The sequence below is a fragment of the Tyto alba genome, unplaced genomic scaffold, assembly GCF_018691265.1.
Source record: "Tyto alba isolate M040663 unplaced genomic scaffold, T.alba_DEE_v4.0 Super-Scaffold_40, whole genome shotgun sequence".
Taxonomy (NCBI): Eukaryota; Metazoa; Chordata; class Aves; order Strigiformes; family Tytonidae; genus Tyto; species Tyto alba.
In genome coordinates this window covers 50251868-50269102 of record NW_024881316.1, presented here as the reverse complement: position 1 = coordinate 50269102, position 17235 = coordinate 50251868, and the positions used below count along the sequence as shown (strand labels likewise).

At 58.5% G+C, this 17235-nt stretch overlaps 2 protein-coding genes across 8 annotated transcripts in view; one reads left to right on the top strand and one right to left on the bottom strand.

The window, feature by feature from the left end:
• Positions 1 to 9216, top strand: part of SELENOI (selenoprotein I) — a 33715-nt gene extending 24499 nt beyond the window's left edge. Inside the window, exons 7-10 of one of the 2 annotated variants that reach the window (XM_042803047.1) lie at positions 118 to 166; positions 622 to 802; positions 1617 to 1799; positions 3786 to 9216. In XM_042803047.1, coding sequence (XP_042658981.1) covers positions 118 to 166; positions 622 to 802; positions 1617 to 1799; positions 3786 to 3902 — 530 coding nt within the window. In that variant the 3' untranslated portion in view covers positions 3903 to 9216. The remainder of the gene's footprint in view (positions 1 to 117; positions 167 to 621; positions 803 to 1616; positions 1800 to 3785) is intronic. The other variant, XM_032986555.2, reaches the window with a different exon arrangement.
• Positions 9217 to 15741: 6525 nt separating this feature from the next.
• OTOF (otoferlin) overlaps positions 15742 to 17235 on the bottom strand; it is a 113649-nt gene continuing 112155 nt past the window's right edge. For all 6 annotated transcript variants that reach the window (XM_042803000.1, XM_042803001.1, XM_042803002.1 and 3 more), the window contains one exon: positions 15742 to 16945. In XM_042803000.1, the coding sequence (XP_042658934.1) occupies positions 16765 to 16945 (181 nt within the window). In that variant the 3' untranslated portion in view covers positions 15742 to 16764. The remainder of the gene's footprint in view (positions 16946 to 17235) is intronic.

Sequence of the window (17235 nt, the reverse complement as noted above, 5' to 3'; positions counted from 1 at the left end):
GAGCTAATTTTATTGCAAGCAGCTTAAACCAGAGGACAACCACCTGCCCGTTTGTGGGGTGCAGGTGATGGTCTCCCTCTCTCGGGGGGGGTAGTAACGGGGCTCTTTCTCTTCCAGCTTGCGCGCTCACAGTGACGCTGCCGATGAGCCTGTATAACTTCTACAGGTAAGTTCCTGTCCTCAGGCCTCTCTCCCTCCACCAGCATCGTTGCCAGGGCCCCCAAAGCCTCTTAGAACTTGGTTTCCTTAGTTTTCAGGCGACTGTTTTTTAGGGTGGCAGAGTGGCTCTGAGGAACCAGCAGGTCCCAGTTTGCAGGGTGCACTGGGAGGAGCGGGGCTGGCAGCCTGCTCAGCAGGGCCTCCCAGTTTTTGTGGGCTCGTGCCCTGTTGGTCACAACCCAGAGCGCCAGACGAGCGGGTGCTGCTGTAATTTGGGAGGGTTTTGGGCTAACGATGAAGGTGTGGTGTGCATCTTCCTCGTCTGGCTGTGGTTATGACCGATACCGGCAGTTCTGAGCGGCAGACCGGCCGGGGAGATTTTGCAGCCCTCTGCTGAAGGCAGGGAGCAGGTATTTCTCAGCCGTGGTTCCACGGATTTTCGTGTCTGTCTTTGCCTTTCAGGGCCTATAAAAATAACACCCTGAAGCACCACTCTGTGTATGAAATCATGCTGCCACTGGTATCCCCAGTGTTGCTGTTCCTGCTCTGCACCACGTGGATCTTCATGTCCCCGACAGACATCCTGGAGGTGCATCCCAGGCTCTTCTATTTCATGGTTGGAACAGCCTTCGCTAATATTTCTGTAAGGAGATTTTGCTTCGTGCTCCAGTCCATCCCCTGGGAAGTGTGAAGCCTGCCAGGACGCTTGGGAGGCAGGAAGAGAGAGAGCAGCTCAGATGGGAGGAGAGAAGGGAGATGTGAAGATTAACTTAACAGCTTCACTGTTCTGCTAGGGTTGAAAGAGCAAATGGGAAAGTAGATGGGGTTTGGGGTCTGCGGATTTTGTGCCGCAGCTCTCACTCTTGAGAAAGTGGAGAATTAGCTAAATTGAGTGTGTTTACACACACATGCGTCCTCTGCGTTGTGAATAGCAAACTGCTAATAGGAAAGGAGTTCCTGCTTCCTTTTCTGGGGTAAACTTAAAACGTGAGGGACTAAAGCTTTTGTCAAAATCCGCTTTAGCTGCCCACTGCAGCTGTGCTTGCTTGGGGCCTTACCAAAGGCACTTCTGCTCGTCACCTCAGCCGTGTGGCAGAGCTCTGTGTGTCCCTGGGTCCAGCAGCTGACGCTGCTGCTTGGCGAGATTTTTGTGCTGATTGCGCAGGTAACGCTGGTACAGCTCAGTCAGCTCAAGGGGAATTCCTTTTTCTTTTAAAAACGCCCTTGATGCCTCTTTCCCTCTTACCTCCCTGCCCCACGAGGCTTTGCTCCGTGCGTCCCACAGGAACTCTAAAGCAAAGAGAGATCCCAAGTGAGAAACTCGGGGAAACTGCACGGCGGTAGTTGTACGTGGAGACGGTCGGTACACGTGCGACCGTCCTCTCCGCGCTGGGGACAGCTCTGGGCTTGCGGAGTCGGTGCTGGGTGCAAGCTCTGACAGCTTTCTCCTCCCGCAGTGCCAACTGATCGTCTGTCAGATGAGCAGCACCCGCTGCCAGCCTCTCAACTGGATGCTGCTCCCCATCGCCGCGGCGCTCTTCGTGGTGATGTCCGGCCTCGCGCCGAACAGCGAAACGCTTCTCCTCTACTTGCTAACTGCTTTCCTCACCCTGGCACACATCCACTACGGGGTGGTCGTGGTAGGTGGGCTCACTCTGACCGCAGGCTTTGGGGGGGGGGGGGGGGCTGGTGCTGTTTGGGGCAGAGAATACCCCGCTTCAGCACGGGAGCGTCAGGGGGAACGGCTCGCTGCGTCGCGCCCCGTCTTGTCACCACAGGGAAACTCGAGCTGACTGCCTTGCGAGAGGCTTGGGCGGGCTGCCGTGGGGGGGTTTGAAACAAGCTTCACACGATGTGTGACTGGGGGGGGGGGGTGTCTGTCAGACTGGAGATTAGTTTGAAACGAGTGTTTGCATCTCTGCTGCCCTGCTTAACTCCTCCTGGCTGCCGCTGCAGCTCAGTGACCAGCTTGGATGTAAAGCCAGCACGGGTGACCCGCGCCCCGGGGCAGTGGGGAGGGCAGCTCCAGTAGCCACCCAGAGCAGCAGATCCCGTGTCTGTGCGTCAGCTGGGAGTGCTTAACGGGGGGGGGGGGGGAGCCTTAGGATGAAAAGTTAAACTGCTGCTGGTGTTGCTTTGGTGGTCGACCTTCGCTGAGGCGCCCTGCGCCGGAGTCACTGGGAGAGCCATGGTCGAGGGGGGGATGCCCCTGCTAGGGAAAGTGGGGATGCTGCAGCTGCAGTGCTTCAGCCCCGCTGCAAGGGCTGTGTGTATCCGGGGACCGATTCGCTCCCCTTGCTCTGTGCCAGCTCTGCCTGACTCCCTGAGTTTTGATTAAGAGACAGAACAGACTCAGAGGAGACAGAGTCCCATTAGAAGTGGCCCAGGAAGCTGCTGAGGGATGAGGACAAGGGACCCGGTGTCCCCTGCCACGTGCGTTCACCCTCCTCAGGAAGCCCTGTCCCCTGGGAAGCCCAGCTCTAATGTGGAGCCTCCAGAGTCAAGTCTGAACTGTAATTACAGCCAAGAAGTAATAGCCAGGTTGTCTTGTCTTTCCAATTAGTGTAATGAGGCTTCTATGCGAGAAGGATTTGAATAGCTAAGCAGCTTAAATAAATTTGGTTTTGGAATCGTGGCTGGAGATGGGGACCGACTGGATGGTGTAATCCTCCTGCCCATCCAGAGAGCTTCCCGGGGCTCTGCTCCCCTGAGCTTGTCTTCCCCTCATCCCCCCCCTCCAGATATCCAGGGGCCCATCTGCACAGTCTCCTCTTCCAGGATAAAAGGAACTTTGAGCTGAAGAGCCTTTTAAGGCTCTGTGGCCGAGACATAATCCCAAACTGCTCTGAATCTGGGAGGAACGACTGGGAAGAAACCCTCTGCCCAGCTCGGCCTCTGGTGCAGTCACCGGATGCCGGTGACACACCGTCCGTTCTATCCTCCTGTCCCCAGTTCTCTGAAACCACCCCTGAAAGCTTGTTTCCTGGTGCAGCTCTCTGTGGTTTCCTCATGTCCTCAAAGGAGGTGGTGAAAGCTTCTTCCAAAGACCGGTGTAAAAGGGGCCTGATTATCCAAAACCTGGCGTTGGGTTCCCCTCCTCTCTGTAACCCTCCTGTGTGTGTCTTCATGGTCAATGCTCCAGTTTGAATTGCAAGTGGATTCAGGGAGTGATTTTTTTTTTTTTTTTTTTTTTGTTGTAAATACATAGATATCAGAGATGATCAGATTAATGTTACTGGGAGGGGCAGAGAGAGAACAGTACCGCAAGGTAAAATCCTGTGTGCCTGGGCTTGTTGCTGCCCTCCTGCCCCTGAGGAGGGCAGGGATGACGGGGAGCCTGCTCCCGGTTAGACCAGGCTCTACCTTGGGGAGCTTTGGGAAGGCGGCAGCAAGGCTGCACCTTTGCTGGGCCACGTGCCCGGCTGGCCCCATCCCACCACACCACGGTCCGCATCTTCTGCGCCCCGGGGGTGGGGGGGGGGAGCGGGTGGGGTGGGGAAAATGGGTGCAGGAGGGTGCCAGGGGCTTTGTCGGCCGTGCGGGGAACTGCCGTGGTGCCCTGCCTGCTTTCCTCCTCATCCCTCTGAGCCTTGCTAACCCCGTCGTGTCGTCTGCCCTGTCCCCAGGTGAGCCAGCTGAGCAGGCACTTCAATATACGGCCCTTCTCGCTAAAGAAGCCCACGCCAGATTGACTAGGAGTGGAAGAAGAGAAAATCGGCTTGCGGTCTGCAGAAGGACTGTAAATAACCGCTGCAAATACCTGTAAATACTTCAACCATCGCCACAGATCTTAAACCTATCCTCTGGACAGACATCAGGGCAAAGTACGCACGGTATCCGGTGCAGCCAGGGCAGGGCTGGTACAGGGCAGCCCCTGCTGCTGTTGGACAAATGCAAGTTTTGGCTTTCGGGTGGAACTGGGCGAGGAGGGTGGCCTTCCAGGTCGCTACTCCCGTATATCCGACCGGGTGAACGTCCCCAGCTCAACCTCAGACTCCAGCTCTTGCTCAGGTAAAGCCGGTCGGGGGAGGAAATGACTTTACTTGAGCAAAGCGTTTTGACCCGTCACCAAAACCCAACGGGACGGCTGATTTCTACAAGGTCGGGGGAACATCCTGGTGGTCGGGGGAGTTCCCGTCTGTCCCTTAATCCCGCGGGACAGCCCCGCTCCCGGGCTGGTGCTTAGGGAGCAGGTGGTGACAGTTCTCCCACGTTCTGTCCTGCCTCCCTGCATTCACCTATTTGGGCAAACATTTGCACCTTTTTTTTTTTTTTTTTTTTCTTTTTTTTTTTTTTTGTTGAGGGGGGCGTTAAAAAAAGAACACCACACGGAACTTCTGGTAATACTCTGCTTGGGGTGGGCTTCGAAAACCAGGGCTCAGCTTCCTGTAAAAGCAGGAAGGTGGCTTCTGCCCCCCCCCCCCCCGCTCGAGCTGGTGGGGACCTGGGACCACGTCTCGGCCGTGCGCGTGGGAGCGGGGTCTGGGCTCCCATCTGCAGCAGAAAGTGGCTTCCAGCAGCCTAAAGCCGAGCCAGACTGCCTCCTCTTCCCACCGGGGTGAATTTGCTGCTGCAGGGGGGGCTCTGCCCCCCGGGGGGCCGCTCCTGTTGCAGCAGCTCGGCCTGCGCATCGCCCCCCCCCGCTCAGAGAAGCGCCTTAATGAAGCGCCGTGCGGGTTGCGTGTGCGGTTTCAGGGAGCTCACGGGGGCGGTGTGTGCGGTGGGGTCCCTTCCAAACATCACTTTGTTTTTCAGAACCGTTGTCCCCAGCTCCTGCATGTCCCATCCAGGGATCTATTCGTTTACTGTCCATTTGTAAAAGACATGTTTGCATTGTTTTGTTTTGGTTTTTTTTGGTTTTTTTAACTTGTTTTTGTAATTGAGTTAGAGTGGGGTGGTGAAGACTGAATGCTGATTTTCTTTTCTGTTCACTTTATTTAATGAAGACCTGTGCTTGAATGAAGAGTGTAGCTTAAACCCAGGCTCTGGAAGGGCTGCATCCGGAAGCGAACAAGCACAGCAGATTGTGCATATGTAATCTACCGTGGGAACAAAGTCGCTTATACACTGATTATTGTGCAACGTGGTTCGTAGAAGCTTGGTCGCAGCGTTTTCCTTCTGCAGGTGAAGGCTCCTCCTGCTTTAGGAAACCTTCAAACTGTAACTACTATTTAATGCCATTTTTTTTTTTTTTTTAATTTTATTTTTTTTTTTTTTTTTCCTCCTTTTGTAAATTTGAATCATTGTCACGCAGGCTATGAGACTTGAAATCCCGAGGGCAGCTCTCCACGTCAGGGTTTTTTGGTCACGGTACGCCCTGCCAGGAGCGAGCTGGCACCTTCGCCCGGGCTGACGTCCCGCGAGGGCTCGGCTGGACGTCCGGGTGCTCCCGGCTCCGGGAGGGGCGGCTGATCTGGGAGAGGGGGCGAATGGTTTTCAGAGTTTATTTAATAAAGTAGCTTACTCCTATATAATTTACTGACGTTGTACAGAGGGAAAAAAGAAAAAAAAAAAAAACAAACAAAAAAACAAACAAAACCAAGTGTACAAATTAATTGGGCTGCGCTTTAATTTTTGACTCTTGCTATTTAATGAAATGTATTAATTATGAAGGGAGATAAATTTAAGTGATGCTCGCACAAGAATTACAGGGAATCTTAAAATGGGACACAACACTCGCCTGTGGGACGTGTTTGGGTAGTGAAATAGTGCTGGCAGCACTGACAGAGAGTGGAGGTTGGGTGATTCACTTTCTCGTCGTGTGTGTTTGCAGGACCAGGGACCACCTGGGCTGTTCCCTCGGGCTTTGAGCCGAGCTTTGGGGTCCCGAGCCCGGAGCTCTGCGTTGCCCTGTCCCTTCCCACTGGCGCGACTGGGCGGGTGCTGGCGTTGTGAGAAGTTGTCTGATCTTAAATCTTGGGATGTCGCTTTGTCGCGGTCATGCGCTGCCTGTCGTCTCGCCGAGCCCTGAGCCGGCGCGGAACGCGCCCCGAAAAAACTCCTTTGTTGAGGTTACATACTTGTGGAAGCAGGGCTTCCTCTCTGAAATCCCGCAGAGGCGTGTCGTGCTGGAGGAGAAACGTCTCAAAAACTGGAACCGCTTCCTCTCTGCACAGGCTTTATCTTTGGAGGGTCCTGGATTTTTGGTGCCTTAATTTATTGCACCTTGACGCTAGAAAAATATCTCCTTAAATCAGTGCTGGGAAACAGGCTTGCTTGTCTCTAGTGCTGCCGGGCTTGTGGCAGAGGGAGGAGAGGGCAGACCTGATCTCGGTGCACGTGGGGCTGTTCCCAACTCCTGCTGCTGCAAAACTCGGGGGGGGGGGGTGTGTGTGTGTGTGTGTGTGTGTGTCTGGGCTGTTAGAAATTCAGTGATTTCTGCTCCCGGGTTCTGGGAGGGGAATGGAAACAAACAGAAAGGCCGAACCATCTTGCCCTGCTGGGGTGTGGCACGCGGAGAAACAAACTATTTATTAATAATTACGGGTTTAAGTCTTAAAATTAAATGTATTCCTCCCTCACAGCCCCTGAGGGTGGTGGTGGTAGGGCGGTGGCTGGGCTCTGGGCTTGCCGTGGGTCGAGGCCGTGGGCTCGCTCCTCCGCCGGGAGCTGGGCCGTGTCGTCTCCCCCCAGCGATGCCGTTAATCATGTTCTCTTAATTACCGATGGACCTGCTGCGTTGATGATAGGACTGTCCTACGCTTTCCTAAACCGGTTTTGCACATTTTATCTCAAGACAGAGTATTACCAGGAAAAAAAAAAAAAAAAAAAAAAAAAAAATATATATATATATAACCAAGCTGTCCGGGGAGGGGTGCAGCCCTCTGAGATGCGCTGGGGTGTCAGCGGGGCTCCGGGCAGCTCCTCGTGCTGTGGCGAGAGGTGACGGCGCTGCCCCCCTCGTCCTCGCCGCGCTTTTTGCTCCGAAGCAGGTTTTTGGGGGAGCTCGGGACGCGCCAGCGTGTCCCCGCAGGGCTCGAGGCACCTTCCCTTGCAGCCTTTTGCCTCTGGGTCTTGCGGTTCCTGCCCGAGGCGCCGATCCAGCGGCTTCGGGCGGGAATTCACCAGCGGGGCTGAGGGTGAGATGCAGGTTTGGGACCTCCTGGGGTTCGGGTAAAACTGGCCGGCGCGCTGAAAGCAAAGCTTTACGAACACCGGGGAACCCAGGAACCTCCGTGCTCTGGTCTCAGCTTGTTCCTGCTCTCCCGGCCACGATTAACTCCCCTCTTTCTCCTGCCCCGGGGGGGCTCGGCAGCGGCCTCTCGGCTGGTAAACACCAACCACCTGATCCCGGCGGCTTTGCCAGAGTCGGGGGAGCAGAATGTTGTGAGCGTGAGCTTCTGGGGCTCGGGAAGCCTTTATTTCAGCTCCTTAAACAGAGCTGGCCTGGTGTGACCTCCCGGGTGCATCGAGCACCTGCAGTTTGTGGTCCGAGAGCTGTTTCGCTCTCAGCCAGGTCAGTTCTAGCGAGGCACCTTCTCCTCTGAGAGCATCTGTGCCTGCTTGTGATCGACCTGGAGAGTCTCGAGAAGTAGTGCTTTTTGGAAACTAGCTCGGATCTTTCTTTTTTTTTTTTTTTTTTTTTTGTCCAAGGGACCAGTTGGTCTTTTGTGCAAACACAAGCTGTAGCTGAGCTCTGGTCCCCTCAGCTTGCGGCAAAACTCTGTGTGTGTGTGTGTGTGGGGGGGTGGTTTCTGTGTCCTTCCACAACCTGCAGGAACTTCTCCGGAGCAGAGGCTTGTTTCCAGTTCTCCCTTTTTGCTTCGCCTGCATCGCTCGCTCGAGGAGGGGGGGGGGGGGGGAGTCCTTCCCCTCCACCCCCCCATCCCAAAACCTTGCGGTGCAGTGTGTCAGCCTTGCTTCGGCGGTGGTGGAGCCGCGTCGGCTAAAAGCTCTTTTATTTTTTTTTTCGCTTTTCTAACGCAGAACTGCTGCCCTGGCCTGGGCTTGCAAACTTGGCTCACCCTGCTTTCTCCCCCCCCCCAGTTCTGCCTCGCCACGCTTTGTCGGGGCAGGGGCCGAGGTGACGTGGAGGCTGCTCTCGGTGGGGCATGGGCACGGTGGGTGCTACCTCTTAGCTTCTAGAAAAGGTCTCGTAGCTTGTAGAAGACCCTTTGGGCCATCCGGGTGTGGTCAGGCCTGGCTTGAGAGGGCTCTGGGCTGCTCTCCCCGGAGGTGGGCAGGGTGGCCCTGCCCCACGAGTGGAGGTTCGGGGGTGAAATTCGCTGGTGGCCCTCCGAGGTGCCCTCCATCTCGGCCGTGGTGGCTGTTCGGTAGGAGCTGGTGCTGCGCTTCAGGCTGGAGGCCTCGTTAATCAAAACCTTCCCCCCCACCCCGGCAGCGTTTCGGAGTCGCCCCTTCTGTCCCTCGAGCTGGCAGCTGAGGGGGGTGCTGGTTTTGGTGGTGGTCCGCCTTGTGCAGGCGCCAGCCCCTCGGGATGGATTGGGGGGGGGGGTCCAGGCTGGTTTTGGCTTTGGTTCTCGGTGCTGACTCGCTCTCTTCTCCAGCTTCTAACCCTGCACCTAAAGGCAAAGCAAAGCAGCAGCAGCAAACCCAGCCCGGGGGGGGCTCCAGGGCACGAACCTGAGCGTTTCAGACTCAACCCTTAACGCCGGGGTGGCTCTGCAAACCTGACTCGCTGCGCTCCTTCCGCTGGTACTGGGGCAGGACGGGGAGCTCCCCCTCAGCCCTGCAGCGCGTCTTCGAAGGCTTGTGGCCGTGTGGCCGTTCCCTTTTCCTGGGCAGGAGGGGGACGGAGTTGGTGGTGCTGCCTAGAAACTATTTCTCCCCTTCTAGAAACAAGTTTGGAGGCACTAACTGGACTCAGCCTTTTGCCACCGACCCCCCGGCCCAGCGGGGCTGGAAGCCGGTGCCGCCGCCGTTCCCGGGGCTGGGAATTGATGCAGGGAAAGACGCGTTTGGTGCTTGTGTGGTGGTTTTGGTTCTGTCCCTTCCTCCTTGAGCCCTTCCGAGGAGCTGCTGTCAGCGGGAGCCTCGCTCCCCCGGGGTTCGGGGGGGGGGGGGGCTCTGCCGGGCTCCCCACCGGCGCCGAGCAAGCGGGGTTGCCCCTAAATGCAGATGAGATGAAGCAGCTGTGCCGGCGCTGCCCCGCTTCCCCAGAGCCCTGCCACCGGGGCTTTAGGTACTGCAGTGGGTTCGGATTCCACTCTGTAAAATGCTATTACTGAAATATTTATTGTGTTTAAACCAACCCCCCAGAAAAAAAACCCAACTGTTAAAGTTCAGTAAAGAATAAATTTTTCCAAGCCTTTTAATGGTGTTTGGTTTTGGTTTTGTTTTGTTTTATTTTTTTTTCTGTTCTGCTGAGCAGGGGCCGGGCTGGGGCAGCGGTTGCCTGGGCTGGAGCTTCAGCCCCAGTTTGAGCAGCTGGGCTGGCGCTGGCAGAGGTGGGAAAGCTCTCGAGGGAAGGGAGGGAGCTGGCTGCAGCACGGGGGGAGGACAGGGCAGGGAGGAAGCTGTGCCTGCCCCGTGGCACCCTCCTGGGTTAATGGGACCCTGGGCCATGGTACAGGGTGCTGGTGCAGCGTCTTCTTTCAGCTGAAACACTGGGCTTGCACTCTTGTCCCCTTTGCTCTGCCTCTTCTGCAGCTGGTGCTGACTGCGGGGTCCCTGGAAGCCATTGTGCACCCCGGTAGCTTGACGGGACATCCTGCCTGTGTAGGGTGACAGTTTGGGCCGGGGGGGGAAAGAGGTGGCACCTCCAACCTCCCCAGGGCAGGCGCCAGGGCTCCTCCCTCTCCCCAGCCACCCTCTTCTCCGGGCTTTGGCTTTTTTGCACCCCTTTTGCCACGAGGCTGTGCCCCGGGGCAGGGTCCGTCCCTTGGGCAGCTGAGTCTGGATCTGTCCTCGCTGCAGGCCCTGCTCTGCACCAGGGAGCCCCCCCCCCACGAGCGATTAAATCCCTAAAGCGCCTGTCGAGTCGGTGCTGCCTTTCCACGGAGGGCTGGGGCTGCGTGGGGCCGTGGCCACGGGGCTCCCGAGGACGGTCTGCCCCAAAATGAGCGGCTTAAACCGTCGAGCGGGCAGAGATGCTGCATCTCCTGCCTCCTTGAAACCGGGATGGTGACCTGCTTCAACCACAGCTCAGCCGCTGTGGTGCTCAGGTGCCCCGGGAGAGGGAGGAGGCTGGGTGTTGCTGGAAACCGGTGTTTTCCTGGCCGTGGCTTGACTGTCCTGACAAGTCAGGACTCGGCTCTGCCCCAGCGAAGCTCCCTGCCAGCACAGCGAGCTCTCGGCTCTCTCGGCTTCGCTGTTAATCGGGGTGATCCCCCTCCTTATCCCCGCGCCAGCGCGGCCGGGGCTGCTCCCGGGGAATAAGCTGCTCTCGGGGGCCCCGGGCAGGAGACCCCAGACACCCGGTTTGGTCGGGAATTAGGAAGAACATCCTTGTGACCCCCAGCCTGGCTTTTTGCAGCGGGGGCGAACGGAGTCACGACCCTCCTGGGTCACCTTCAGGCCCGGGGGACTGTGGAGGGGGCCAGGGACACGGCCCTTGCTCTGGTGGGTGGCCAAGTGGTGGGGAAGGGGAGCGGGGCTGCCTTCTCCCTTCCAAACAGGTGCTCTTGGGGCTGGGAGCGGGGGGCAGCGCAGTTTGCACCCGAATTCAGCCAGATGTGGAGGGCTGAGCCGCTGCTCCGCGCGCGCCGCTCCAGGCGCGCCCGGCAAGGGGTGACACGGGGCAAAATGGAGAGGAATGGCCCGGTGGCGACTTCAGTCGGGGCCGAGAGCTCTCCAGGCTGATGTCCTGGGGTGGGAAGCAATGCTTCCACTGCAGCAGCTCCCGAGGGCCGCAGCAAACCGGCTGAGAGGTGCAGGATTGGCGTCCCGTGCCCTGAATTCCCCCTCCGTGCCCTTTGCTCGGCAGAAGGGAGAGCAGAGCTGGCGGCCGCGGGGGTTTCAGCCCCGGTGCCACCCTCCCGCGCTTCTCACCGTGTGCCCGGTGCCCCCTTCGGATCGATGCCATCGTGCCCAGGACCAGTTTGTGGTCGGACAAGCTCTGCCTTCCTCCGCGGGGACACGGGGCCCGGGGACCCCCCCCCCAGCTCTGCTGCTCCTCCCCGCGGCGCTCTGTCCCCAGCGACCTCCCGGTGCCCAGCCCTCACGCCGGCGTTCCTGCTGAAAACAGCAAGAATTTCTCTAGGGAAAGGCAGGAAACTGTGATATTGTGGGTACGGAACAGCCCCAGGAGGCGTTTCGCTCCCCAAGCGAAGGGGTTGCCCTGCATCCCGCAGCTCCCCGGGGCACGGCTGTGTCCCCCCCCCCCCCCACGCCCGTGGGACCTCGCAGCGAGCGGCTCTGAAACCCTCGGGCCGTGGCACCGACCCCGGGCTCCCTGAATTTCCCTCTGGGCCAAAGCCTGGGCATATTTAAGCGATGCCTCGTCCTTTATCGGCCCCCTCAACGGCTTCTGCTAAGAGGATTGTTGTGGTAGGTGTAATGTGCTTAAGGGATTGTTCATAACAGAAGTGTTTTGGCAGCACACCGTGTGCCGGCGGCGCAGGCTGCTGTCATGGTCTGTTTGGACCTCGCGGATTTACAGGACAACGTGCTCTGCAAATTAAACTTTATTTTATGAGCTTATTAGGAAAGCAAGCAAGCAAGGACTCGATCCCCTTTGTACAGACCGGGCTAACACGAGGATTCACTAATTCATCCCTTAATCGAGGGGAAGAGCTGTGCCTGCCGTGGGCACCCCGGCTGCCTGCCCACCCGTATTTATCCAGCCACAGCCCCCCCTCTGTACCCCCCCTGCCCTGGTGCTGCTTGGCAGCTCCACGCACATCCCTCCGCTCCCCTCCCATGGGTGGGCACTGCCCTCCCCAAATGAGGGGGGGGAGGAAGGCTCTTGCACCCTTCCCCAGGGGTCCTCCGGCGAGGGGGGCTACCCCACGGGCAGATGGGGGTGCCGCAGCCTGCTTTGGCTGCCCGCGGCGCAGGAGCCGGCCCCGCGGCACGTTCGCCCACCTTTGGTGTGCGCCGGGGAGACCCGGGGCTGCAGGAACGCCGCGGGAGACGGAGCTGGCTCCTGCCCTTACCCTGCGGAGGGTCTCTGTGGCTCTGGGGGAGGCAGAATCCCCAAATCCCCGGTTGGAAGGGGCCTCAAGGACCAGGTGGCCCAACCTTTCCTGGCAAAAGCACAAGATGGGCCAGCGCCTTGCCCAGCTGGATCTTACAAGTGTCCGAAGTTGGGGAATCCACCCCTTCCCCGGGGAGATTATTCCAGCAGCTGATTGTTCTCCTGGTGAAACATTTTCCTCTTGTGTTCAGTCGGAATCTCCCCAGGAGTCACTTGTACCCGTTAACCCCCGTCTTTTCCACGCGACTCCTTGTACAAAGGAAGCCTCCGTCTTTGCAGCCACCCTTTAAAATACCAAAAGATGGTGATAAGCTCTCCCCTAAACCTTCTCTTCTCAAGGCTGAACAAACCCAGTTCTTTCAGCCTTTCCCCACGTGGCTGCCCAGTCCCTTGAACATCTCCGTGGCCCTTCTCTGGGCCCTCTCCAGCCTGGCCACAGCTTTTTTGCACAGCAGGGACCAAAACTGAACACAATATTCCAGGTGTGGCCTGGCAAGCGCTGAGTAGAGTGGGACAACGACTTTACCTCCGCGGGTGATGCCCTCGTTGATGCAGCCCCAGCACCCCGTTGACTCCCTTCGCTGCAGCAGCACCCTGGTCACTCACACTGAGCCTGGTGTCCCCGGGACCCCCAGCTCCCTTTCCGCAGAGCTGCTCCCCAGCCGAGCAGATCCCAGCCTGGGCTGCGCTCCTGGACGAGGTTTTCCCAGGTGCAAGACCTTCTACTTGTGCTTGTTGAACTTCCGAAGGTTCCTGTTAGCCCACTCTTCCAGCCTGGCCAGGTCTTCCTGCAGCGTAGCTCTCCCTTCCCAGTTTGGTATCATCGACCAACTTCCTCAGGGCCCACTCGGTCCCATCATCCAGCTCACTTACGAAGAGATGAAACAGCGTTGGGCCCAATGTCGATCCCTGGGGCACCCCCCCCGCCCTTCTGATGGGTTGCCAGGTTGAAAAGGAGCCGTTTCCCAGCTCCTCCCGGGTGCAGCCAGTTCCCCACCCAGCTCACGGGCCCTTCCCTGGACCGTAACTCACCAGGTTCTCCGGGAGGAATTCCTGCATCCCCCCCCGGTGCGCTGGTGAGGGAGGACAAACCTCTCTCAAAACCACTGGGTCCAAAAAACAGGGTCAAACCCACAGCCCCTGGTGCCCTGGGCCTCCCGCGCCACGCGGCTCGTGGGACGGGGCGATGTGTCGGAGAGGGACCCGTCCGCACCCAACCCCTGATTTTGCCCAGTTTTGGTGAGGCAGTTGGTGAATCAAGAGCAGGAGGGAGCTGGGTGAGGCTGGGGAGGTGACGTGAGCGGCCGTAAAGGCGACCTGGTTGGAAGGGGGAAATTGCTAAACAGAAGAAAATTATGGGCCAGAAGAAAATTACTGAACAGAAGGAAACGTCTGCTGGAATATTGATTGAGAAGATGCCTGCCCTGCCCGGGCACTGCCAGCCTGGGCGCTCGGCCTGGGAGCCGGGAGCATCCTTGAGCAGCGCAGCTGCATCTCTGAAGTGTCTCTGAGGAACCAGAGACGTCCCGAGATGGCACCGATAAGCACAAAACCAAGGAACTGGAACGGCAACTTACGGGTCTGAAGAGGTGAAAAATAGTCTGGAAAAAGGGGGAAACATCTCGAGAAAGTAAGAACCGATAGCTGCCGCTGGCTGTTCTAACTGTGACAACAGGAAAATAGTCCGGAAAAATAAAAACTGGTCAGAGAGAACAGAAAACCTCACCATCTGTTGGCTGTTCCATGTGAAAAATAGAAATGAAAAGCATACCAATGTGTGCCGAAGGTACAGGCTGGAGACTGAAGGCTGCTTGAAGTGCTGGTGTCCTACGCCCTCTTACGTCTCCATTATAAAAATGACATAATTTTTACCCAAATGGAGCTTCTCTCGGCTGAGAACTTCCCACGCTGCACGGACTTTTCCCTTTCCCAAACAGCTCTGCACAAACTCGCTATGAGTTTTCCGGGGACGCCCGGCTGACCCCGAGCTCCGCGACACAGCTCATCGCCGACGGGAGAGCCGCTTATTTTCGTGGCTTTTCTTGGTTCGGTTTGTCCTGCCTTTTCTGGGATGGTTGGGTCCCCTTTGGGGGGTCTCTCTGGTACGCTTGGTATAGCAAACATCTATAATATATATATATATATATGTGCTTATAGGTAATCTATCACAAGTATATCTGGTGTTATAGCATTTGTAAGTTTGCTTCACTAGGGATAAGACTGTAGTGATCCATAATGTTATATGTATTTGATTGCTGCTATTAGTGATTGTTGCTATTGAGTGCCGCTATAATGACTGCTATAAAATTGATTGCTGATAATAATATTGTAAATTGTAACAGCTTGATGCATATCTATTCGCTTCGTCAATCACAGGTACGCTTGCTTGAGGTGATTTTTGTGGCGCGGCGGAGTAGAGAAATGTAGAGATGGAGCTTCTGTGTATGAGGGAATCCTACGGCTCCACGGTCCCGGTTTCTACACGCCCGCAGGCCGGGGAGCCCTTCAGCTTGTGACACGGGGTCGGGCTGGGCTCGGGGTGCTCGCTGAGGGTACCTTTTGGTGAAGCAGCTCCCGTCCAGGTGCCATCCCGGTGCCGGAGCCCCGGGGCGGTGCCGCGAGGGGCTGCGGAGGAGCTCCCCGCTCCCGGCTGCTGCTTTGCTCCTGGTTTGTGCTGGCTGGCAGCTCGTCCCGGCAAAACTCGGCTCCACTGGTGACACTTTTCCTTCTCCCCGCCCCAGCCTGCATCGCCGCGTTGCTCACCCGTGCGACGGGTGACGGGCGGCGCTGGGCTGGGCTCGTCCCCACGAGCTCAGCTCCCCCAGAGCATCCCGGAGCTGGCGAGGCTGGCGCCGGGGAGCCGGGGGATCGCCCAGGAGGGAGAAGACAGAGGGGAGCTGCCGGGTCCACGCTGTCCCACCCGTGGCAGCCCCCACAGCCCAGACGTTCCCCCCACAGGCGCTGGAAGCTCCGTGGAGGGGACCGGAGGGCAATCGGCTTCGGCTTTGGCGACGGGGACGCCCGATGCCGCTGCTCAGAGACCCCGTTTGGAGCCCAGAGCCCCCCCGCCCTGCCCCGGGGGTTCCTGCTCACATGGAGCCCTGGGGTCCCTCTTCACCTTTCTCTCTTCTAGGGTGGGCAAGAGGAGGCTTCCCCCCCCCCCCCCCCCCCCCCCCGCCCCAGGGCAGCAGGCAGAGGATGGAGAGAAGGGTCGGGGGCTTCCCTGCACCTCCTTGTCCCTGTAGTCCCCAAGGCAGGGCTGCCCTCCTGCCCGGTGGGGAAGGCAGGGCCGTGCTGGTTTGATCCCCGTGCTGCGGAGGGACCAGGCTGCGATGGGTCAGGGACTGGGGAGAGGCAGCGGGAAAAGAGGCTGCGACTGGGAAGCAGCGGGGCGGACGGCGGGAAGGAGAAGGGGCTCGACTGCAGAAGCAGCCGGTGACGAGCCCTCTGAGCCCCACTCATGTGAGACCACAGCGGAGAACCCAGAAGTGAAAGCTGATTTTTATTGACTGATTAAAAGGTAAGTATCCTAAAAACATCCCCGAGATGTCGATTATTCAGTGAGGGTCTTGCACACTTCAAGCTGAGAAAGGCGGCTTTTCAGCAGCGGAATATTTCAGAGAGCTGAGAAAGGAGCCCTTCCCTGAGATATGCTGAAGAAAGACTCCAGCCGCAATACACAGAAATCCAAAACAAATCAGCAGAGAACGGAGAAGGCCCCGGGGAGCTCAGGCTGTGGCAGAGCCCCTGTCTCCCTGTGCGCCCCGGGGCTGTCCAGCCTCTGTCCAGCCTCTCCTGGTCGGTGACCTCGGGCAGATGTTGGAGCTGCTGGAGCCCTCCCTGCCTCTGCCAGAGCTGTGGGGAGGGAAGGGCAGGCTCTGCCCCGTGCCCAGCCCCAGGGCTCTCAGCGGGGTCTCGGCAGCCGTGGGGGTGCGATGCCTGGTGTCCCCCGTGGTGGGACGGGCAAAGACCCCCAGAGCCATGAGCGGAGCAGGGACAGGGCAGGTGGCGGGGAGGGGGGGACGACAACACACACAGGCATCGGGGCTGCTCTGGGGCTCGTCCCCACACTGGTGGGGCTGGGGTGGCCCCGGCTGCTCCCACCCAGGTCCCTGCTTCAGCCTTGTCACTGTCTGTCCCTCCAAAGAGCCTTTGGATGCAGCCCCAGCTCTGCCTCCCCTTCCCCTGGGGCTCAGCTCCCCGGGAGGGCACTGGCCACGGCCCCAGAGGGTCTACGAGACCCCCAGCCCCGCAGTAGCCACCCGGGCACCTCTGCCAGCCCCGCGGAGGGGTGCGCGGCCTCGGGATCGCCGCCGCCCTCCAGCCCCAGCTCTCTGGGACTAAAGCCACAAATGGGACCCGCAAAGGAGGAACGCAAAAGAGGAGACCCAGCAGCAGCAGGGAGGAGACGTCCCCCGGAGCTGCTGAGAGGCTGCGGGGAGGAGAAAGGCGTGGGGCCGGGGAAGGTTGCGCCGTGGGGCTGGGGGCACGGGCGAGGCTCCCACCCTTCAGGCACCCAGCAGCTTCTTGACCATGTAGCCTGGCATGCTGTAGAGGAAGAGGGCGATCATCATGAGGAGCAAGAGGGCCAGCACGATTTTGATGATGAGCCACTTGTAGCGCGTGCAGATGAGGTATTTGATGGCCTTGAGCGGGTTCAGGAACCAGATGAAGGACGTGTCCGGGCGGCTGCAGGGGAAGCAAATGCCCATCATTAATGCCGTGGCCACCGAGAAGGGATCCACGGCTGGCACTGGACACGGTGGGCAAAGGGAGGTGCAGGGTCCCTTCTCGGGGTAAGCCCGCACAGGGTGGAGGAGCCCAAGGATCGGGAGGGTGGATGAGAGAAGTCAGCACGACATGTGCCAGCTGGAGTAATGCAGGTTCGTGAGGATTCCAGTCAAAGCTGGAATCCGGTGGTGAGGACTGGAGGGGAGGAGAAGGTGGTGGGAGGCCAAGGAAAAGGGATGGAGGCAAGA